The sequence below is a fragment of the Drosophila serrata genome, unplaced genomic scaffold (genome assembly GCF_035046125.1).
Source record: "Drosophila serrata isolate PLE 108 unplaced genomic scaffold, ASM3504612v1 contig_276, whole genome shotgun sequence".
NCBI lineage: Eukaryota > Metazoa > Arthropoda > Insecta > Diptera > Drosophilidae > Drosophila > Drosophila serrata.
In genome coordinates, this window is record NW_028257174.1 from 575,308 (window position 1) to 601,106 (window position 25,799).

Here is a 25,799-nt window from a genome sequence, read left to right on the forward strand (position 1 = left end):
ATGTGTGTGTGTGTGTGTGTGTGTAGGTAAAAGAGTGCGGGTGACGCAACAGCAACAACAAGTGCAAGGCGGCAGCGCCGTTGGCAACTGAATACCTCACACACACACACACACACATGCACACAACTAAAACCAGACGCACACAAACAGACGCGCAGACATAAAACTCGCAACGTCATAAAACGAATCGAACAACAAAGCGACCAAGCGACTAAACGACAAACAACGGTACGTCGGAACGTCAGACAAGGCGACGGTCGCAACGAAACGACGAACTCACCAACCAAAAAAAAAACACACAAAAATTCCCCACAGTGCCAGAGTGAAGGCAAGACAGAGATAGCGACAGAGAGAGAGGGAGAGAGAGAGGTAGATGGCAAAGGCGAGCGATGGCCCGAAACGTACTCAGCAAGTGCGAGCGAGTGAGGACGATCATGTTTTTGTTGTCTGCTTCTGCTGCTGCCTCGTTCGGCCTTTTATTTCATATTTTTTTTTTTTGCCTTTACTCTTTTTCGGGCTATTTTCTTCCCGCTGTTTTCAGCAATTTTTTTTCAAGCAATTTAAGAACTTTATAAGCAACGCTTATAAAAAAAAAGCTTTGCTTTTGTTATATTTTTTATTAGCGAAAATCAATGTTTAGGAATTTATAATAATTCAAATTTTTGGTCTAGTAAAAATACGGAAAAAAATACCCTATAATATAAGGAAAATGCATAAATTGTTCACTTTTTAATTATTTCTCAATTATTTTCTATTGCCCAACTATAAAAAATCAATTAGCAAAAGTTAAACTATTTTAATTCAATTTTATTCTGAATTGCTAAATGTTTACAAGTAAGTAGTTAAAGTTTAATTGAATAACCTCCTGAGCTCATGTTTATTTAATTTAATTAATTACACTCATTGTGTGCTTTTTCGCTATTGAACATTGTAAATTATTTACAATAATATAATACAAAATTTGATAGATATTCCAAAAATAATACAATATAATAATTTTTAATCTAAACACGTTATAAATAAAATGCATGTTCCGAGAAGCAAATACTAAAGCAGTTTTATTACTCTTTTTTTTCGTGCTTATTAATTAGCTTTGTGATAATCACTAATTTAAGCATTTGTTCATGAAAAAATAAACCTGATACCACGGGAATTAATAACAATAAAGAAAAACCTGTGCACACGATTGTCAAAATAACAAAATTAACAAATTTAAGCTTTCAATTTGGCCTTGATTAAACAGAAAATAAAAAAAAAATAATAAAAACAAGTTTCAAGAATTTACAGATACTTAATGAAATGTTTAATTTTTAAACTAAGGAGCTTGTGGTTTATTTCAAATAAACCATGTTTTTAGCATTTATTATTTTTAGAGAGTTTTAGAGTTTAGAAATTAACCATATATTTTGTATGATTGCAAATTTTCCATCAAGTTTTCCTTCTTTTAAGCTTTTTAGCTTAATTTTCGGTATGAAAAGCGGCAACATCGCAAATTTCAAACCCCACAAAGTGCAGCAACAAAAGGCAACTGTGTGTGTGTGTGTGTGTGTGTGTGTGTGCATGAAAAATGATAGGAGACTCTCGTGTGGAAGCAAAAGGAGAAGACAACACACAAGAGGATGAATAGAGGGAGAAAAGACAAGAAGAGGGCCAGGAGTAGAAGCGGCGGACAAGGCGCAGAGCATGATAAAGACGATGGGATGATGATGATGATGATGACGGGGGGGGAGAGGGGTTAAAACGAGTCTAACGAGTAAAACGCAGCAGCGGCACACACACGGCGCGCAAGGTGAAACACGTACGAAAAAAAAAATAAAGTTAAAGAAAACAAGAAGAAGAAAACCGTGTAAAGAGACTGAAAGAGCGAGATGGGGAGAGCAGCGGCATAATAATAATAATAATTGTGGAGCACACACACACACACACACACACATGTGGGGCTCGTATAAATAGCAGCGCATGCTTTTTCACTGTTTTATTCACACACACACACACAGAGAGAGACAGGGCAGTGTGTGTGGGTGGTTGGCTTTGCTTTTAGTCTTTGTTGTTGCTTGATAAAAGCCAGAAATACGTACAGAGACGGAAAACGAAATGGAAAAAAAAAGAAAGAAAGAAATAAAGAAAAAAAATCACGAGTAGGCCGAAAGCAATTCATTTCAGATAAACGCCGCCTGCCTTCTGCCTCTTCCTCCTCCTCCTGCTCCTCTTGTTTTTCCATTTATATGTTCTTTCTTCTATTCCTCCTCCTCCTCCTGTTAATCTTCTACTTTTTCCACTTTTCGGTTTTTATTTATTTTGTTATTTTTTGTTTTTGTTTTTGGCAAAGTAAAGTATTGATTTTTCGTTTTTGAGCTTTAATTTAGTGCACACATTGTAAATGCGTTTGCTTGTGTGCGTGCGTGTGCGTGCAAAAAACAGTTGAGGGCATAAAAATGGTTGCGCTTTGGAGATAATAAATAAATAATATTTAATTTTAGCAAAAATTAAATATATTAATTTTTGTATTTCTGTCACTTGCTATTTTCTTGGTTGTTATAAAAATATAAATTTTTAAATTACATTTTCACTTGTACTTTATTTTATTTATTTTATTCCTTTAGTAAATATTTCATTTTTTTTTTTTTAATTTGAGAAAATAAGAGTTAGTTTTAGTTGAATCTTATAAAAAAGTGAAGCAAAAATAACTTGTATTATTTTTTCATTTGTTTTTTCTTGTTTTTAAAATAAAATTAAATCAATTTTATATAATTTTCCCATAGTTTTTAGGCCTGCGTGTTGTTTTTGTGTTGCGTGCATTTGCTTTATCAGTTATTATTATTGTAGTTGTTTTTCAACAGGGGGGAAAAACGTGTTTTCCACCTCAATTTACCGTACGTAGGTTACCGATTTTTTGTTATTTTTCTTAATTTATTTTTGTGTATGTACACGAAAATATCTGCCTACAAAACACACAAAAAAAAAAAAAAAAAAAAACAGTGAAAATAAGCCAGAAAAATATGTACATATGTAACAACAACAAAATGTAGTTCCAATTTTAAAATTTTTAAAATGCAAAGTGCAAAATGTTTAGTGCAACGCATATGTCGCACATGTGTTCCCTCTTTAATCTGCAAAAGTGGAAATTTTATGGAAAAAACATCAACTAAATGGCAACGTTTCACAATTTTAATATTTCATTTAATTAAGTTTTTGTATTATTTAGAACATTTTATATTATAGAAGCTTCTTTGAAGAAGGGGAACAGTAGCACAAATGCTGTTACAATTTTTATAAAAACCATTTTAAAGCGAAACTATTCGATATATTGGTATTATCTATAAAAAAATAAATAAAAGAATAATTTGTTATTGAGTTTCCTCTTGATTTTTACACACACGAATAAATATAATAATTTTTTTCTACATTTTAAAATTATCAATAATAAAAGACAATTACCTTTATTAATTTTAAATTAAATGCAATTAATTGAATTGCAAATTGATGGGAAGAGTACACAAATTTCGACTTTAATTTAATTTTAATTTAATTTGAATACCTATTAGTTTTATTATTAAATCTTAAAAAATGCTAAGGGGGAAGAGCGAGGAATGTCAGCAAATATAGACAAATATTGATTTTTTTAAAATTCACAGAAAAACAAATTTGTAACCCTTTTTATAGCATTTCCAGGGTATTTAAATTCTATTCAGAAGCTTAAAACTAAGTGAAGGAGTCATTTCCGACCCTACAAATCATATATATTCTTGATCAGCATCAAAAGGAGAATCAATCTAGATATTTGTGATGAAAAACTAAATTTTCAAAAAATTTCCCAAGTTTTTTAAGAGATTATTACATAATTACAAATTTCAAAAATTGTCAAAATTTAAAATTGTTTTAAATATTATATTGAGTATGCAGTTTTTTTAACCTAATAAAAACTAACCTAGGAAAGCTTTCCGAATTAAAATTAATGGATTTTTGGCTTAGTTATTGGATTTTTAAATGCAGAGGGTATATAGACTTCGGATTCCCTTTTGGTTTTTAGCCTCTTCTCTGTTTTCTCCGTTATTTTCTTTTCTTTTTTGTTTCTTTTCCTCTTCTTCAGGTTCAAGAACATTCGAAAGGCGGAGAGATAGTGAAGAATCAGCGACGGGTATGAAAAAAAAGGAGGCGATAAGAAAGTTGCGCGAGATAAGAACAAGAACAAGAGCAAGGAATTTGCTTTTAAATTACTTTCACATGTTCCAAAGTTTGCAAAATGGAACAAATACAAATAAAAACACAAAAAAAAAGAGGAAAAAAAAGAGGAAATACACCAAGGGGAGGAATGATCTACATTCGATGTGGCGCAGAAATAATAATAATAAAAGAAAAAGGAAAATATAAGAAATATTGATATCAACTTTGACTTTTGCTCATTCATTATTTGCGCCTTTATTGTTCTTCTTTGAGCTTTGTTTCATATTTCCTTTTGTTGTGTCATATGGCATATATTTTCCATTTTTTCTAGATTTATTTTGTTGGAAAGAAACATGGAAATTCCATTAAAATGTCAAGTGACAGTGTTTCTTGTTTCTACCCCTTCCAGCTGAGGAATTTTCCCCTATTTTCCACAGATTTCTCCATAATTTCAATATTTATTTTGTTAAAATGTAAATGTTGTTAAAAAGCATATTTGAAAATAACAAAATGTCAAAAGTAATAATTTATTATTGAAATATCAAATGAATTTAATTAAATTAGCTAAGGAAAATTGGCTTAACCTTTGAATATTTTATATTCTTGATATGAAATAGTAATTATATAATAAATATTTATTATTTTTTGTATTTCCAATACAAATATATTCAATATTTAGGAAAGGAATCTCCAAAAATTTAACTTCCATTATAGAATAAATGTATATTACTTTTATTTTAATTAACCATATTATTTAATCCTATTTTGATGCCAAAGTGTATTGGTTTCTTTTACTTTTTACCAAACATTTTTCTTCTATTTCCTTTCTTTCTTTTATTCGTTTCCTTCATCATCAAAAAGAAAAAGACAACGTTGCCAAACTTCAGGCGAACGTGAACTTTTTACTTGCGTATCTTTCTCAATTTCTTGTTGTTTTTATTTCTCTCTTTATTTTACAAACATTTCCCCTTTTATTTTTATGTTTTCCTCCGTTTTCTGGAGAAGAGGAAAAATCAATATGCGCGAATTGCGATTGCATTTAAATGAACGCAAAAAACAAAAATAAGAAAAAGGACAGCAAGAAAATACCATGTGAATTGTATATTTTTTCTTCCTTTTTATACCCTTTCCAGGGTATTGTTATTTCAGTCAGAAATTTGCAACGCAGTGAACATATAAGGTATATACCTATCTTTTAGTATTATAGAATTTCATTTTTAGTTTTATGAAAATCGGAATACTATATAATATAATTGCCAGAGAAACCGATTGTTAAATGTACAGGATCAGTAAGTATCTATGATCAGTAACTATGATCAGTAATTAACTATGATCAGTAGTTAACTATGAGCAGTAAGTAACTCTGAACACTAAGTAACTATAATCAGTAATTAACTCTGAACAGTAAGTAACTATGATCAGTAATTACCGATGATCAGTAAGTATCTATGATCAATAAGTATGTATGTTTGATCACTTACTAACTTTGAACACTAATAAACAATGACTTGCAACTTTTGTAACACAACACATATCTGAGACGTGGACGGAAGCAGTCACTTCGTTCCGGGGAGGTTAGAACCAGTTGGGAATTATATGCACAGATGTGCGAGATTTGATTTGGAACAAATTTAAACTATTTCAATGAAACTATGGAGTTATTCTTCTATAAAATTTTACTACTATATAAATCGGAGCATGGCGAATCGGTGGACTATATATACATATATATAGCTGCCATAGGAACAATAGGAAAATTTTAAGAAACCTATAACTTTTTCAGTTCTCAGCAGATTTTCATAAAATTTAAGAAATAGCCCTATTATATTATTCTAGAATTTTGTGTAAAATTTTACGAAAATCGGACTACTATATCATATAGCTGCCATATAAACGATCGTTAAAAATAGAGGAAAATGCAAATCTTTGAATGTTAAACTAACATAAATAAATATTATTTATATTGTATTAATTCCTAGTGATCAAATTTCAATCTGCAAGCGTATACAATCTTCGGTGTGCCGAAACTATCTTCCTTTCTTGTTTTATATATATATTTGTTATTTGTTTTTCGTGTGCGACTGTGTTTGTGTATGGCAACAAATAAAAAATATGGTGAGCAGCAAAAGCAGACAAGAAACCGGTTCAACAAGAAATTCTACGTTCGGCTTAAAAGAAAAAAAATATATACACATATATTTAATAAAAAAAAAGAAGAAACTGAGGCCACATTGTATATAAAATATATCACATGGTATGCAGCTATTCACATTTCAAGCACACATTTCGAGAAAGAAAAGAAATTTTGGTTGAAACATCATCTCAGTAATATTTGCATAATATTTATATGCTAATTAACCAAAACGGACGAGATCGCGTTCGGAATCGAAATAGTTATAAAAGAATCAAAGAGGAATAAACACTAATGTAGAAAAGAAGTTGGTTAAAAACGCTCCAAAGGCCAGACCACGAAAGGTATAAATAAATAAAGCCACAAATCTATGGAAATATATACAATAAATATAGCGAGGCGAGATACCAAAATATACAACAACAAAAAAGGAGAAAGAATACATAAACTATAAAAAAAAACTTGATATTTTTGGCGCCACACGTTTTACTTTGAAGAAGAAGAAGATATCGAACACATGTCACAAGAAGAATTGATGAAATCAAATCAGAAAAGAGACTACAAAGATCAGAAGATTTCATAGAGAAGAGATTCTTAACCTCGAAAATAATGGGGTTTTTCTACAAAATGTAACAGATTTCAGGCCGATTTATTAATGTACAAAAAAAAACTTATAACTTATAAAGAAAATGTTATAAACTTGGGAAAATAAATAAAGAATTTTAATGTATATTGAGAAAACTCAAAAGAGTTCCATAAAAAGTGAATCCAAACCCCGAAAAATCACAAAGATTATACTTGAAGCAATTAAGAATATACAGTTTCCAATAGGAATTTTATCAGTTGGAACACAATATATAAATTAAGTATATTCTCTTCCAATTCAAATTATAATCTTGAAAATACGAAACTAAAACGTAGAGCTCGCTGGAAAATGTGGAAACTTTAACTAACCGACGGTTTTTCGGAATACAACAGACAGCAGATCAAAATTTATCGTTTTATTATATGACAATTTTATCGATAAATCGAAGTTTTAAAAACGCATAACTTAGTCAAAAAAGCATTAATTTCAAATCGGAAAGCTGTTCTTTCCTAGTTTTTAATAGATTACGAAATCTGCATACTCAAATTACAATTTTAAGCTATTTAAATTTTTGTAGATTTTTAAAAATGTTAACATGAGAAAACGTCTCAAAAATTTTGGAAACAATTTTTCAAATTTTTTTTTCTTTTGTAGATGCCTAGATCGATTCTTCTATTGATGCTGATTAAGAATATATATGATTTATAGGGTCGGAAATGACTCCTTCACTTAGTTTTATGCTTCTGACTAAAATATAGGGTATAAAAATTGTATTGGAATGGTCTTGAAACAAATTGAAACTCAAATTTAAGGCTTTATATTTTGTAGAACATTGAAAAAGGTTTAAAATAAAAATTCTTTAAGTTAAATATAATTGAAAAGCAGTTCTTAGCTTTATAATTCCAAAAATGTAGTCATCAGATTACAAAATACCCTTTTAAATTGATTAAATTTTTGAGTACCTAATACCAATAACTTATTCATATTTAAAGATCATATATCCTATATTTATTTAAAGTTCAACGCTTTCAAATGCAAATAAATATATTTTAATAAATAAATAAAGCTTTAATTGGCATTTAAAACAATTTACAATCCCCGAATTCTATATTAAAATAGTTCAATAATTTTTCAAAACTCCTCGAATCCTTTAAAATTGAAGTAGAAATCGATTTAAAAGCTTACAATTTATATTTAAATTTTATTAACATACCAAAAAGGCATTAAAAAATATTAAAAATTCCTTCCAGAACTATGAAAACAACCGAAAGTTTTGAAAAGTTTCAAAAACTGCATTAAATAAATTTTAAAATAATTAAGAAAACCCATATTTCCAGGCATATTGCCTTTTTAAGAATATAAATCACACAAATAAATTAAATTTAAGTATTTCAACTATATTATATATATTATTATATATATTACACATTTTTTCCTATAAAACTTACCCAATTGGCAAATGAATTGTAGATAAATCCGCGTTGCAAAAAATCCACAAGAATCCATGCAAAAAAAAATATATATATAGTATTTCCTCTCAACTTGGCTTTAATTTTGTCGACATTTTCTTTCGGCACAAAAATTCGCGAAATTCTATTGATTTTTCTTAATCTTGAGCGAAGCGGTAACAATAAAAAAATATAATAAACTTTACAAATATATATATATATCGATTTAGATATATTTTATAACGGCGAAAAGGGAAGCATATAACGGTTGATTATATATTATTCTTTTTTATTTAGCACAGGGCGTTGTCTGGCCCAAAAAAAAAGTGTTTCGTTTATTTCTTTTTCTTTTTCCTTTTTTTTTATTTAACAAATTCTCTCTCTGTGAATGTGTGTGCAAAAAAACCAACTATGTTTACACACACATATACCAACGACAGGGGGTAAAATTAACAAAAAATAAAAAAAAAACTACAAAAAATTAGAACACACACACTTTAAAAGAAAGAGAGAGAGCGAGGGAGAGCGAAAGAGAGAGAGGGAGACAAGCGAGAGAGCGAGTAAAATGTTATAAAAAAAAAAGTCGCGACGCAATTTTTAATACTTTATTTGATTTGATTTTCTTTTTTCTTTTGCCTTTTGTGGGGATTTTTCTTAATTTTTTTTTTCGTTGATTAGCTTGACAGCACAAACACACACACGCACGCACTGACAGATATATATATACATATTTGCTGTTATATATATATATATATATTTTATAGCTGTATTTTTATCTATTTTGCGTTGCACAAAAAATACCTCCGTTCGTTTCGCTTTTACGTGGATTTTCTTATATATATATATATTAACAACACATATATATATATATATATATATATATATATATACGTTTGTATATAAATAAATTCGCAAAACGCTGTCAATTTCTTTTATTTTCTTTTCTTTTTATTATTATTATTATTTTTTTTTGTTTCGTTGACATGCTCTGCGCGCAGCACACACCCGAGTTTTTAGTTTGCGTTTGCAGCCATTTCGACAACGACAACGACAACGCCGAAACGCAACGCAATGACGGCAGCGAACACAGACGCCAGCAGAGTGGCTGCGAACGAACGGCAACGTTGACCGAGGCAACTTCGAACCAACAAAATGTTAAGACACAACCCGTCACGAAACGAAACACAATAAAAAAAAAAATTGGAAATAGTGTATGGGTAAATGTGGTTTAATACCTGCCCCGTCTGCCTTTATCAAGTCCTCCAAATATATATGTATTTAATTGCAAAATATTGATCCGAATTTATCGGAATTATATTTAATAACTGGCGTAATATTTGACGAATCTGATTTAAGCCGCACTGAGAGCTAGAGCGAGAGCGAGCGTCTGTTGTTTTGTTTGCTCGTCCTCCGCCTTTGCTTTGCCTTTCAATGTTCGTTCGCTCGCTAGGTTCGGTTCGGTTCGGTTCGCCCGTTAGTCGGTTCGACGTCGCCCATCGAACATTATTGGCGTCGAACTCTACGTTGCGCACAGTGGCGTCCAAATTGGATTGGTCAAGTGCAAACAAAATTATGAAATTTATTTTTCATTTTAAGACGGATTTTTCATTGAATTTTAGGAAAACAAATTAACTATTGCTGATTTATTAATTCTGAAGAAATTGATCGAATTTATATTCAATTAATTTAATGTTTATTTAATGAACATATTTGCAATGCAAATTTTTATTATATTCCAATTTAAAATATTATGAATTGTATTTTAAAAAAAGAACCGATTTGATTTAATTTAGGTATAAAATTAGAATTATTAAATATATAAAAAATGATTAACATGATGTTTATATATCTAATACATTTAATCTTATCCCTTATTTAAATAAAATCAGTTTTTTATTATTATTTTGTTTTAAATATAATTAAAAATAATAATAAATGGAATAAAAAAATATATTGCATTGAAAATAGTGTCCTCAAATCAATATTAAATTAATTAAATGTAAAAATTAATATATTTTCCTTTTCCTAGACTAAAAAATGTATAAATAAATAATAATCTACCTATATATTAAATAAATATAATGTGTGTACATTAAATTTATGAAATATAATATTTTATATATATTATATATTATAATATTTGAAAAGTAACATAATATTAGTTGGAATATTAGGAAAAATGTTATAAATATACTAAAGTTAATATTACTTCTTTAATTTGCCATTAATCAATTTAAGAGTCTTTATAAAAAACAATTATTTTATTAAATAATAAACAAAAGCTACATAAACCTTGAATTTAGAAAAAAGTCTATAAAACTATATATTGCTCAATATTATTATTATTATTATTTATTTGTATTTGTTATATTTCTTATTTTTTCTCAATGCTCTCATTCACTTGTAATTTTGTTAATAATTTTAAATCACCCAAAAAATCTATTTGTAAATGATGTAACTATATTTTTATATACATTTATAGCTTTAAATATTTTAAATTAATTTTTAAAAGGTTTTTTTTTATTAACACTCGTATTTGCTTGGAATTTCCTACTAATATTTTGTTTAAACAATTTTTTCCTTCTATCTGCCTTTAGTTTCTACTTAACTAAATGTTTATAATAGTTTTTAATACCCTTTTTTCTATACAAAAGATACTTCATTTCTTAAGTTCAGATTACGGGCGCCTTTTGAGGAATTGTTTAGTTTAAGATTTCCGGCGAAGCTTTAGATTCCAATTTTGTGAAAACTAAGCAAAAGATCAAGTTGAATTTTCTTCGTTCTTTGCAATTTTTTGCAACCCTCCTTTTTGTATTATTTATATTTTTTGATTAGCTAATTCCCCCCACTTTTTCTTGTTTTGTTTTTCCTTAGCTTTATCATATTTTTTGCAGTTTTTCCTTATTTTTTTTTTTCGCTGCTTGCCAATTTGCAGTGAAAGTGAAAATCGCTGAGAGAGCGAGCGCGCAGGCAACGCAAAAAGGGAGGGGAAGGGAGGGGGATTGCAGTGTGGGTTTACTGCAAAAGGGGGGAGAAGGGGTGGAGGGGGTGAGAGAGGTGGGTAGTGGTGGGTGGGTGGCTTTGCGGGCAGAGGGCAACGGCCAGCGTCGGCCTAGGCCAGGCCTAAAATCGACCAACAAAAAACAAAAAATAAAAAAGAAAAATTAAATCGCACACGTGCAATTTGTTACCTGAGAATATCCCTCAAAAATACCTTTAAAAGCTGCCGCTATTTTTGTCAAGTGTATTGATTTGCCATCTCGTTTTGTCATTGTACTGTTAAGAGTTAAGGGAAATCTGATATAAATTCCAAACATAAAATTAGAAAATATCTAAAACTGTGAGAAGTCAGTTTTTGAATTATAAAAAAAAGTAACTGCATTTATAATGTAATTTTGAATGAATTAAATATATATATATATATATTTTAATAAATAATTTTTTATTGTTTTTATTATTTCAAATTTTTTTTGTAGTACTTTCTCTAAATTAACAAAGTTGTCTTGTTAATTTTTGTATTATTAATTTTTAATATTTATTAAATTTATTACCAAATTGATACATTTTTGGGTCAGAAATAATGATTTAATTTTGAATAAATTTAAAAACATGCTTATATACGTATTATTTATTCTTGTAATAAATAATTTTTCATTATATTTATTAATTAAATATATTTTGCAATACTTTCTGTAAATTAAAGTCAACACTGTTATTTATTTATGTTTTAATTTCGTTTTTAAATTTAAATATATATATTATTTATTCTTTTAAAGAATATTTTGTTATTATTTTTATTTATTTAATATTTTCCGGTAATGCTTTATATAAATTAAGTTATCTATTTATGTTTTAATTTTGTTTTTAAATTAATATTTAAATTAAATTTTATTCTTTTAAAGAATATTTTTTTATTATTTTTATTTATTTAATATTTTCTGGTAATGCTTTATCTAAATTAAGTCATCTATTTATCTTTTAATTTCGTTTTAAAATTTAAATATATATAATAGGTATTTTTTAAAGAATATTTTGTTGTTATTTTTATCAGTTAAATATTTTCTGGTGATGCTTTATTTAAATTAAAGGTAACAAAGCTACCTATTAAATTTTACGATTTATTATTATGATTATTTTATTATTATTATTATTTTATTATTATTATTATTTTATTATTATTATTATTATTTTATTATTATTATTTTATTATTATTATTTTATTATTATTATTATTATTTTATTATTATTATTATATTTATTATTCTTTATTATTTAAATTAAAAATTGAATTTTCCTTGCAGTGCATTTTGCGCTAATGTTTCGTGTCTATTAATATTGTCCGTTGTCCGTTGCCATTGTTGTTGTTGTTATTGTCGTTGTTGTTGTTGTTGGTGCTGATTTGCCTTGTTTGTTATTATTAGGTCTGCCATCGCTTCCTCCTCCCCCTCCTCCTCCACACCTTCTTCTTTCGCTCTCTTCCCCACTCTCACACTCTCGCCATTTCTCTATTTGCTCTCCCATTTCGCTTTTCCCATTTTCTACGCCCCTCTTTTTGCTATGCTGTTGTTGTTATTGTTGTTTGCAACCGGCCGGCGGAAGACTTGCAACATTTTTGTTGTTGTTGTTGGTGTTTTTTTTTTTTCTAAGCGCCCTCTCCGTTTGGCCACGTTGCCAGTTTTCAGTGCAAAAAAAAAAAAAGGAAACAAGAAAAATAAACGGCGGCACACACACACAGCAACACACATCCATACGTAAAAGTGGCAACGGCGCAACATGTTCGAAGCAAACTGAAGTTCGGCAACGCTGCAGTGGCAGCAGCGACATTTTATAACAAACATAAATAAATAAAATAAAAAAAAACCACGCAAAAAAAAAAAGGGAAGGCGGCAACAAGAGCGAAATGAAACGGAAAACGGATGAGATGACGGAGATGACGATGGCCAAGAGGGAGAAGGGAGAGAAAGGACTCTCTCGCACGCTGCATTTGCAACAGACGGCGTCATACCGCATCATACCACATCATACCACATCATACCGCATCATACCGCTTTTTAGGTGCAGTCGCAAAGCAAAGTTGTAGGCTCTCAAGCGGCCTCATTCAACGTCAGGCAATCGAAACAAAAATGTCGCGAGCTAGCGGTACACCCATTAATTTATACGATGAACGCGAGGTATTTAATTATATTATTTTCTATTATTATTATTTAATTGAATAATAAATATTAGAACGAGTTTCTTGAACTTTATTAATCGATATATAATAATATATCTTATATAGATTAAGATAAAATTTTTCTAAAATATATTTCAATATATTTATTAATTCTTTCAATCAATGATTAATGTTTTACATTGCATAAATCAATATATCTTCTATAAATTAATATTTACTTTTGGTAAAATATATTAATTAATTCCATCAACCCAATGGTAAATATTTTGCTTTGCCTAAATCAATTAATTATAGTTTTAGTCATATTCTTTTTATTATTTGACATTAATTCCTTTATTTATTATTTCAATCAAGGTGATGGAGGAATTTATCAGCTGTTATCGCCATTTCACCGCCTTGTGGGACAGCAGCAGCGAGGATTATTTATCGAAGCAGAAAAAGGAGCCCGGTTATCGGGAACTTTTAAATATCCTGCAAAGGATCAATGGCGATGCCACCGTGAATGATGTAAAACGAAAGATAAACTCATTACGTTGCTGCTATCGACGTCAAATCAAAAAGGTACAGGCCTCACAAAATGGCTATAAGCCACGTCTTTGGTGGTATCACCTTATGGACTTTCTCAATCCCGTTCTTAACATACAATCACCGTTGCGAATGAAATCGGACAGTTTGGATGATAGTCTCGATGAGACCAGCATTAATGTGAGTAAAGCTTACCTTAAAAATGATTCTATTTTAGTTATATCGATTATTTTCTATATTAAAATAATAATAATAAATAGGTAAATTGGAATTTCTTTAGTTTTTTCTACTTTGATTATAATTTTAATGATTCTAAAAGGTTTTACTATTCTCCTGCTTTTCTTATACATTTTATAATAATAAATACGGTATAAATAGGGGTTTTCGTTTTGTATTGCCTCTCTGTTTACGATACCGTTACTTTCGCTCTTGTCCATTCGTGTCGTGGTTTGACAGCGAACCCGTTCGTCGTACGACAAATTTTGCCTGCTCGATTCTGGTCTCACTGGTCGTACGACAGTCGTCGGTCGTTCGTTTCACAGATATAACATTCAGATTCCGGTCAGGTCAGTCGCTTGTTTCTTGTCGCTCGTTGGTTGCCATGTCGCAGCAGAATAATGAAACATCCATCGCATTATGGCGGGAATTCTTCAAACTGTACCGCTCCATGCCGGAACTTTGGCTAATGCGAAGCAAATCCTATCGCAATCGTCGTCTGAAGGACGAATCCTATGGCCGACTTTTGACACTAATGCGTCAGATCGATCCTAATGCCAATTGTCATTCGCTAAAGCGTAAGATTAACAATTTTCGTACATCATATCGCCGGGAATTGCGTAAGGTCCTACGGAGTGGATATACCTATGTACCAGGCCTATGGTATTTCAAGGATCTGTATTTTCTATGTGAAATGGAAACTGGTGTTTTGCAATATGATGAGAGTATGGAGAAGGAACCAGAAATGGATATGGAACCAGAACCGGAACCATTAGCACAACAAAATCAGGAGTACCAACAACAAGTATTTCCCAAAGTCGAGACATTGGAAGGAATTACCGAAAATATGGGTGTTAATGAAATTAATGATGTATCAACATCATCATCATTTGACCAGGAGAACCATCATCATCATCATCATCATCAAGTTGTCGTTCATAATATTCATCATATCGGTAGTGGCAACGAAGTGAGTGTGGAATCAGAGAAAATATTAAAGGATTCTGAAGAATTTGAAAAGAATTCAAAAGAATTCTTCACATTTCTTAATTTTATATATTTGTTATGTAATTTTCTATTTTAAGTTGACTTTTATGACTTAAAAATCATGATATCCCTCATTAAAATATATTACTTTTGTTTATATTCTTTCAGGACGACGATATATTTGCAGAAACCTTTAACAAGGAGGAGGATGTCCTTGGTGGCATGGAACCCGGAAGTGAAGGTGAGGCGGAACCTGAACCATATCTCGATACCGAGGCCGATGCAGATCCTGATCTTGCAACCGAACCAATAATATCTGGACGCCATAGGACAGATGCCAAGGGAATTACTAATGATTTCCATGACTCGACCAGCAATCGATCCCGTTCTGGGTCAAGGGAAGGACATGACCTGGATAAATCTTCACGATCCAATATGCGACGTGTTCGTACCCGTCGTCGGAGTAGCAATAATGCCAGCGATTATGAGGAAAGCAGCAGGAAGCCGCAGGGAAAACGACAACGGATCAAGGAGGATCCTTCACCGGACAGAAATCGGGATCGAGTTATCGATAGGGATAGCGATAGCGAATGTGAGTTAATCGGTAAGCGGATGGCCGCCCATTTCCGGAATATGCGAACGGATCAACGTCTATTTGCCGAACGGATAATCAGTGAAGTTCTTGTCTTTGGTCGAATGAATCGTCTATCTTTTGACTCGCAATTTATTCCAAATCGTAAAGAGGATTAACTTAAGTATACAGACTATAAAAAAAAACAATTTAAAAAGAAAAATAATCTCGAGATATATTAGCTTTCTTTCGAAACCAAACAAAAAAAGAAAGAAACGGTAAAACAAGGACATCCCTTTAGTAAAAAAGGAGAACAAATAAATAGTGTAAAAAAAAAAGAGAATTTAAATCTATAAGATTCTTTGTTAATTCAATAAACGCCAGCAGAGAACTGAAGAATTTAAGCAAGTCTTTCGCCTAATAAAATAATAATTAATACTTAAGAAACTATGTATGTACAAATTTAGTAAAAGCAAATAATAAAAATACAAGAATAAAAGAAATATTCTCCGCTTTAAAGAAAGTCTTTTGAAAAAGCCATATTTATTGATATTTTTATATGGCAATTTTTTCAACAAATCAAAATTTTAAAAACTCATATCTCAGCCAAAAAAGAATTAAACTTTATTCGGAAAGCTTTCCCATGTTAGTTTTTATTAGGTTTATAAATCTGCATACTCAATTTAAAGTTTTGAAAATTTTAAATTTTTACCAACATTTTTGACAATTTTAACGACGTTACCCTTTAAAAAATTTTGAAAAAATTTTAAAATATTATTTCTCTGCCGAAGACGTCTAGAAAGATTCGCCTTTTTATGCTGATCAAGAATATATATGATTTATAAGGTCGGAAATGACTCTTTCACTTAGTTTTAGACTTCTGACTAAAATTATAATACCATATATTAATCGATATTAACTATCATTTTATATGAAAATTTTATCGACAAATCAAAGTTTAAAAAACTAATAACTCAGTCAAAAATAGATTAATTTTGATTCGGAAAGCTGTTCTGTTTTAGTTTTGAATAGGTTAATAAATCTGCATACTCAAATTACATTTTTAAGCTATTTAAATTTTTGTCGATTTTTCAAGATGTTAACAATGAAAAAAACGCCTCAAAAATGTTGGAAACAATTTTTCAAAATTTTTTTTCTTTTTTAGATGCCTAGAAAGATTCTCCTTTTTATGCTGATCAAGAATATATATGATTTATAGGGTCGCAAATGACTTCTTCATTTAGTTTCAAGCTTCTGACTAAAATTGTAATACCCTGTAATGGTATAAAAGCTGAAGGCAACCCTTGAAGAGGGAAGACTTGCAGATTTGGTAAAGGTGACAAGCGAAAACGAAATGATTAGGAAAAATACACTTAATAATGTATTAATTAAACAAATAAAATTATATATATTTTTAGTACAAAAATATATAATATTTTTATAACTTTTACAATTGATTATTGAATTCATTTCAGTGACATTTTGGTCGCCTGCAAAAATTCGCAGCAAAAAAATGCAAAAATGGCAAAATGCAAAGCATGAGGCGCAAGGCTATGGGGAGGGGGAGGATGGACAACGGGGAGTGAAAGAGGGGCAAAGGCAGGGACGAAGAGAGTGAGAGGGAGAGGGAGAGGGGAAACAGAAAAAGAACTGTATACGGGCAAACCGGTTTTTATTCATTTTAAATTTGTGTGAGCCGTTCTCCTCCATTCCCCGCAGCTCCTCTTTACCACCCTTCCCTTTCTCTTATTCGTCTTCTTCTTCATTTGCTTCTTGTTCTGCTGCTTCTTTTCTTTACATTTTCTGCTGCTGCTGCTGCTGCTGCTGCTGCGCTGCTCCGACTGCGATTCTTTTATTCTTTTATTTTATTTTTTTTTTTTTTGCGCTCGCTCGTTCGCCTTCCCTCTCTTTCTGTCTCCTTCTCCCCACCCCACCCCACCCCAACATCACATCTCTTTTGGCTCACGTTTCCATGCCATGCCAAGAGAAATTCACAGCTTGTTCTTGTTGTTATTGCCGTTTCCTTTTGCTTTAGTAACTTTAATTTGTTGGCATTGCCATTGCCGTTATACAGCTTCCATCTCGCTCTGGCCCACTCGCTCTCTCTCTCTCTCTCTCTCTCTCTCTCACACTCACACTTCTTGCCCTTTTACATTGCTCTATTACCGCTGGTTTGGTTAGGTCGGGTTCTACTTTTTTTTTTGTATTATTTTATCTGTTTTTGTTGTCTTCTTTTGGCTTCTCTGTTTCTTTTTGGTTTGGTTTGGGGTGGTGGAGAAAGGGGTCTATGGCAGCCCAGTCGGTGTATGTATTTGCAAGTATGTGTGTAAATACACATACATACATATTATTATTTATATGCAATGCATGACTGTATGAGTAATTATTTATGCATTCACGTAACTTGATCAAAATTTTAACTACTATTTGCATTTGGTCACACCTTTGATTTAACCCTTAAATAGTGTTAGGGGGTCTAAAACCAATAAACAATATTTATATCTTTAATTTTTATAGAAAAAGAGTATTAAAATTGCTTAATAGTTTAATAATTCAGGTTCTTGGTAAATTCTTAAGAAGATTTTCAATTTAAATTCTTTATGGTTCTGTTATTTCTCTTCCTATTGCCTTTCTTTGTGCTTTTTTGTATTCTTTTTCTGTAGCATTTTGGTTTTACGGTTTTTATTCTGTTTTGCCACAATAATAAAAAAAAAAAATAAAATAAGAATACAAAAATAAAAGCTGCACGACGTCAGGTCATTAATAACATTGTTGCCCCCTGTCCTTCCTGTTTTGTTTTTCGCCTTGCTCTGAATTTTTATTGCCACCTCCTCTTTCTCCACTACATCCTCCTCCTCCAATCCTTGGCAGCCCCCCTTTTACCACAACAAAACATCTCTACTCTCGCCCTATTCCCTTTCCACTTTGCTTTTGGTTTGGTCAGTGACGTAGGTGGGATTCTTTTGGGAGGGATTAATTTTGGGTAGTTGTAGTCCTTTTTATACCTTTTCAGGGTATTATAATTTTAGTCAGAGGCTTAAAACTAAGTGAAGGAGTCATTTCCGACCCTATAAATCTTATATATTCTTGATCAGCATCAAAAACCGAATCTTTCTAGACCTCTTCGGGAGAAATAAATCTTTTTAAAATTTTTCCTAATTTTTTAAGGGTTTACATCGTTAAATTTGTCAAAAAAATTTGGCAAAAATTAAAATTTTTTAAAACTTTAATTTGAGTATGCAGCTTTATAAACCTAATAAAAACTAACATAGGAAAGCTTTCCGAATTAAATTTAATGCAGTTTTGATTTAGTTATGAGTTTTTTAAGATCTATTTTATCGAAAAAAATGTCAATATAAAAATATAGATAAAAACCGATTAAAAAATGGTATTATGCCTTCAGTTAGAAGCTTAAAACTAAGTGAAGAAGTCATTTGAGAATATTTTAAATTTAATTATGATACAATTTCTATTTGATCCTATTATTAAATTGCAAACTGCAAGGGTATATAAAATTCGGCTTCCTAAAGTTAATTTCCTTTCTCGTTTTAATGCTTATAGAAACCCATATTTCTTTGGAAATTGAGCAAAAGGGGGGTTTAATACCCCCACACACACTACACCACTGTGGATAAGGTTAATTTTTGTTTTTCTTCAGGTTTCTTCACCGCTTTATTTTTGGGTCTTTTAGCTTTTAACAGTTGTTGTTGTTGTAGCCGGCATTTAAGCCGTCTCAAAAAAAAAGGGGGGAAAGAACTCTTTTCTTTAAATTTTCTTCTTTCAATTTATTGATGTTCCCTTCATGTTTCTTTTTAATTTAAAAATCTAAATTAATTTTTTGTTCAAGTTCGTGTAAAACTTGCAATGTCCACTGTACTTTGTATGCCTGTATTTTTTTGCCATTTGCCTTTTACTCTTGGCATCTTTACTTTGCTTTTCACATGTCTGCCTTTGGTCCCTTCTCATCTGATGCTTTGCCCTCTCCCTTCTTCTCTATTTTGCGTCCCTCTTTATCCTTGCGGCAAACAGTTTTTGGTTCGTAGTTCACCGCAATAATCCATCCCCATCTCAGTGTGTGTGTGTGTGTTTGTGTGTGTTTGTGGCACAAAATGAAATGGCAAAACAAGGTCAAGTGTAGGGAGCAAAGTTTGTTTGAGTGCACGCACACCTACACACACACACACACACGTACGCACACTTACAAAATTCAAACTATACGTATAATAAATAAATTAAATATCTACTTAAATAACTTGTAATATATTTTGATCCCCTACTTTAGTTAATTTTTTTATGCAACTTTCTGTTAATTGCTTTAAAGTTTAAACAATAGAATGCGTACGAAAGCGGGCCGTTTTTTTTTTTTACTTCTTGTCGCCTGAGTCACGTTCAACAGGCGCTGTTGTGGACAGCGGCGCCGGCTGAGGCAGAGACAGCGGCAGCTCCAGAATTTTGAGGTTAACTTTTTGACGTCAAAATAATTGCACAAAGGTGCGAGAAGTGTGTGTGTGTTTTCCCCTTTATTTTTATTGTAATATTCTCTTTTTTTATATATATTTTAGAGCTGAACTTGACGGATGCCGCTGCCGGCTTCGCTGCCTCTGTCGCTGCCAGCGTCAACTGCACAACGACACCTGTGGCTATGCGAAAAAGTCGACGATAAATACAAAATACAGAGGGGGGAAGCGACAAAAAAAAAAAAACAAACGCGATGGAAGAAAAAGAAAATACAAAAAAAAACACTCGTCTGAGATTTGCGCTGTCAATTTTTCGCAGGCCTATGCAGTAATTCGCGCTCTCTTTTGATAGCTCTCTCTTTGACCCTCTCTCTCTCTCTCGCTCTCTCTGGCTCTGCAGAAAAAGGTGTGACGTACAAACCAAAACACGGAGGCAAAAAGTAAAAAGCTAAACGCAGAAGGAACAAAAAAAAAAATAAAGTAAAAAGAAACAGCAGCTGAAAGTGTAACTAAAATACACACACCGAAAATTATATACACACCAACACATACATATACACGTTCGCAATCGTTGCGAAAAAGAAAGAAAAAAAACAACGAAAAGGAAACCTAAATAAAAAATTAAATGGAAATTTCTGATATAAAACACACGCAAGCACTCTTACACACACACACACACATACACTAGCAAAGCCAAGTGAAATTTGGCAACAGAGCAACGCCGGCAGACACAAAAACAAACAATGCGCCAGTAAAGAATGTCGCACGCGCGAGTGAGACGGTCCGATGGCGGGTGGGTGGTTCAGTGAGTGAGTGAGTGAGTGAGTGAGTGGAAGAGCCAGTGCGTCAGCAGAGAGCGAGCTGCGTTGTTTTTGCGCAGCGCCGCACGGCAACAGCGGCCGCTGCTCCACCGCGTAAGAGAAAGAGATAGTATGACGGGGAGAGACGAAGAGTGAGTGGGCAGTGAAACACAAGCAGCCCCATGCGAAATTTGCTGCGAGCAAAAAAGGAAACTCAAACCCAGCTGGCAATTTTAAACCATTAATTCTATTTGAAGAATTTTTTTTTGCTTATTGTGTGTGTTATTGCAGACATAATAAAATTTTTATATTTTAAATATGAATTAATTCAAGTATTATTAACAAAGTCAAATTTCCCACATGGCAACTGCTTACTTTGCTATCTACAAGTAATAGCTGAATAGCAAAATTCGCATTGGGTCGTTTGCTCTGCCTCTCGCCCTCGCTCTCTGCTACCCCACCCACCTAACGACCTCTCGCTCTTCCTCTTCGCGTTGGTATGAAATAAATAAAAAAAAAAACACACACACACAATTTTTTTCGCTACAATTTGACACACAAAGCAGCTGTCTGCATAAGCACCGCACATACATACGTACATATATCATACATACATTCATTACATACAAGCGGACAGACATACATACGCTTATATATCTCACGCTGTGTTGCCATAGATACAAACAGACACACGTAATTTATATATACGCGAGTGAGAGAGAGAGATAGAGAGAGAGAGAGGGCAAACCAGAGCGGGGGAGCAGAAGAGAGCCAGCAAGAGCAGGACCGATAGAGTAGGAGAGGGTGATAGCAAGGCGTGGTGGGGCTATTTGTTATCTACTGCGCATTGTCTTGATGTTGTTTGCGTAGTTGTCTGTGCAGTGTGTGTGTGTGTGTGTGTGTGAGTGTGTTTGTGAAGATGAAGCAGAAGTGGAAGAGCAAGAAGAAGCACGCAAGCAGCATACCGAATAACTAGCGCAGACGTAAAAGGAGAGAGCGGGAGCGGTAGAGGAGAGCACACAAATCAACATGACACGACCAACGTCAACAACAACAACAACTGGCAACAGAACAAACCGGCACATTCAACTTTAACACACACACACACATTCGCTTCGCAGCAGAAGGAGCGGGGCAAAGAGAGACAGACGACAACTGAGACGCGAGACTAATGCGTGCGAAAGAAAGGGCGAGATGCAAACGAACGGAACGAAGCGAACGTTCGAAATAAATAAAGCAAAATGTGCACACAGAAAAAAAAATTAGCATAATCAAAACAATATTATGAATATACAAAGTAAATAACCTAAACTGGTATATTAATATAAACAAATATCAGGGAACTTAAGATCTTAAAATTAAGTGTATTTAATATTTATTATTATTTATTTATAAACCTTATAATTAAGCTGTGCTTAATGGGTCACGCATTTAATCTCAGTGCAGCTACGCCGGCAAGGGACTGAACAGAAAAATAACAAAAACTCTCGGCAACAACTACAACTACAGCGACAGCGACAAGAACGAGAAGAGAAGAGGAAGGCGAAAATAAAATGGAAGCACACGCTGAGCGGACTGCAGAATTTCTGCCTTAACCCGCGGCTGGACATGCAAAAAAAAAATATATTCAACGACTGGAAGTGAATTCCCGGGGGCTCTTTGTGGGGTTAACAACGAGTTGTGGGGGCGGAAAACGGGTCAATCAATGCGACAACTTTAACGGGTGGTGAGAGGGGGGGGGCGGTTGTGTCGTGAAGGGTTAACGTCTCATAATCCGCTTAAGATTCAGCGAATATATATCGGCGTGGCTCACCACGTGCCACCGCCTACCCCCTCCCCAATATCATTAATACTTGGTTAACTTACCTGTCGTACCTGCGTCCAGGTATTCGGCTTCCAGCTGTGAATCTGAATACATATAATCCATGCGAGTATTTGCTGTTCCCAGGAGAAATCCTCTCATCCTCCCTTTTTCATAATTCGCTTTCATAAGCACGTCATAAACATGTGCGACTTTGTTCCTGCCTTCTTTTTTTGCTCTTCTTCGCCGCCATCTTTTTTTCTTCTTATTAGAATTGAAAACGTGGTGTAAACGTTTCAAAGATAAATGCATACATACATACGCATGTATGTATGTGTATAATTCAACTAGCTAAATCTCTGTAAACTCAATTTATTCTTTTTATGCACTTAAAAAAAAAAAAAACAAAAAACAATAGGAAATTCACATGAATTTGTGTGGAATTCACTATGCACTGTAAGCTGTGACAATCTGTGACTTGCACAATGTCCGAAATAAATTATGTTTGCACTCGCGGCGGTGCCAGGTTCCGTAGATAAGGTGGGAACGCCATGATTCCCCCGGCGATCATTCGCCCTCGGGTACACACGCATACCCCGCCCCCCCTCCACCGATCCGGCCAACGTAACAAACACATGTCTGGTCGTGTCGAATGTTGTTGTTAATTCACTGGGCGCTGCTGCTGCTGCTGCTGCTGATGATGTGTGTGTTTTTATTTAGATTTTTATTATCGCGCGCGCTCTTTATTTTTTATATATTTATTTTCTTTTATTTTCGTGTTTTGAGCTTATCGCTTGACGTACCGGTTGTCCGCCCCCGACCGCTCGTTTTGCAACCGACAATTAAAGTGATGTGATCTTTGCTCGTCGCGCGGCAAATTCACAGTTAAGCCGTAACTACAATTGAGAGAGCGGGAGATTAAAGTAAGAAGAGCACAATGAGAGCAATGGTGAGGGGGGGGGACAAAGAGAGCGAGGGAGAGGGAAATGCAGAGCAATAAACCTAACCTGAATGTAAAACAACACGCTCTTCTGGCGGGTGACATTGCAAGAGGCAGAGAGTAAGAAAAGAAAGAGTGTCATGGCGGGGGGGGGGGGGGGGGGGAGGGGCGAAAGAGAGCGCCGGGAAGAAGCCGAATAAGCGCAAAGTAGCGCAACTTGCGGTGACAACAACAGGCCAGTAACAATAACATCAGACAACTACAGAGCGACAATTGACAGTGGGACAGCAACAAGAATATGCAGTGCGCAAAAGTAAAAACAATTATAATATATTACTTTTAAAACTTTTTGCTACCTTTTTTTGTGGCATTTAAAAGAAAATTAAAATATTTTATTTATTTTTTAATTGAAAGTAACTATTAAACAGGGCCCACTGTGGCATCGGCTTGCCGGTTTTGCGCGCGTAATCGATGCTGCCCTTACCCCTTCATATCTGTACCCATACATACATACATACATGCATGCATACATACATATATGTAAATATGTTTGTATGAACCGCTTTACGATCTTGTATTACGTGTTGGCGTTTTGCATGCATTGTTGTTGTTTTTCTTTAGCCTGGCTTTATTTGTGCACAGATCGGTTTGCTTCTTTTACCGACTGGAATAATCAAGTCACAGTTTCCAGTTTCCCCCTCACTCCGCCACCCAGAAACACGCTCCCGGGTCTACCCCTTTCGGTCAGTGGCTCGGCACCCAGCAACAACCAGTTATATATAGATGTATGTACATACATATGTTTGTACGTGTATACATACATACATACACAAACCGGTTTCCTTTTACTGTCTTGCATATTTTTAGCAACAAGTTGAAAGAGTTGCCTCCTCGCCAAATGAACCGAGTACGGTGAAGCCTTTGTAAAAAGGTTATTTATTTCAATTGAATACAAAATAATATTTAAACTTATATTGGTTATTTTTTGTGAAACAATTTAAATGAGAAAAAAAATTTAATTTTAATTACTTTATTATATTTATTAAATAGTTTCTCATTTATAACACTTTCCGTTATAGGGAATTTTGATTGTACCGTAGCAGCCAGCGAGCAAGCGAGCGAGATGGCATACTCTAATGGCTGCTGCTGGATGTGTGTGTGTGTATGTGTGTGAAGGAGAGAGAGGCAGGCAGTAAAATGATAATGAAAACGTGTAGAAAGATTGACGGCGATCGGCATTCGCTTGTAACAAAACAGATAATTTTATTTTTATTTTGTTATGCGCCAAAACAACAGCAAAAAGTAAGAAAAACGTGGTAAAAAGAAACCGAATCAGTAAACAGAAAACAAAAACAACAAATAACAAATGAAATAAAGAAACCCCTTGCGGCTTTTGTGGGAGGGTGAGAAGGGGGTGGGATGGAGAATGGTGGGGAATACAATATGTATAGATGGAAAGGGGGGAGGGGAGGTAGCGGTAATAAAAGCAACCGCAAACATAGCGCTGCGTCATTGACGCCGGCGACGACGACGGCGACGCCGACGATGCCGCAAAACAATTGCCGGCCATTGTTGTCGTTGTTCTTGTATTTCTTGTAGTTGCAATTGTTGTTTTTGCAGTGGCTGTTGTTGTTGCCGTTGATTCCAGCGTCAATATTGTTGTTTCACTCATGTTAACCCCTCCCCCTTACAAGAAAATGGAAAGGGCATAGACGAATTGTCGTTAAGCTTGTCGAAGATCTATAATAATACAGTAAATATAGAAAATTAGTAATAATACTTAAGAAAATGATTTGATTAATAAAATAATTTTTATTAAAATTAATTTCAATGTCAGTTTTTAGGTTTTTTTTTTTTATTACTTATGGAAAGAGTATTCCTATTGCTGCTTTGTATATATATTTTTTTTCTCTCTTATTCAGTTTCCTTCGTTTTCTTAACATTATGTTACATTTGCTTTGCCATTCATATTCCTTTTTGTTTATTGTTGTTTCAAACAG

The 25,799-nt window shown here is 33.0% G+C and overlaps 2 protein-coding genes across 4 annotated transcripts in view; one reads left to right on the forward strand and one right to left on the reverse strand.

Annotated features, from left to right (window-relative positions):
* The window catches only part of Smr (nuclear receptor corepressor smrter), a 79,794-nt gene extending 70,064 nt beyond the window's left edge, over positions 1-9,730 (reverse strand). The window contains exon 1 of the mRNA XM_086835308.1: positions 9,335-9,730. The gene's annotated coding sequence lies outside the window, so the exon portion shown is untranslated. The remainder of the gene's footprint in view (positions 1-9,334) is intronic.
* Positions 9,731-12,887: 3,157 nt separating this feature from the next.
* LOC110180573 (uncharacterized) lies at positions 12,888-16,324 on the forward strand. Of its 3 annotated transcripts, XM_020948268.2 has the most exons (3): positions 12,888-13,500; positions 13,857-14,207; positions 15,399-16,324. In XM_020948268.2, exons 1-3 carry the CDS (start codon positions 13,453-13,455, stop codon positions 15,978-15,980), a joined length of 981 nt encoding a protein of 326 aa, XP_020803927.1. In that variant the 5' UTR covers positions 12,888-13,452; the 3' UTR covers positions 15,981-16,324. The 3 variants fall into 3 exon arrangements, with proteins under 3 accessions (XP_020803927.1, XP_086691435.1, XP_086691436.1); XM_086835309.1 differs by lacking the exons at positions 12,888-13,500; positions 13,857-14,207 and adding an exon at positions 14,414-15,213; XM_086835310.1 differs by lacking the exons at positions 12,888-13,500; positions 13,857-14,207 and adding an exon at positions 14,543-14,593.
* Positions 16,325-25,799: the final 9,475 nt, after the last annotated feature.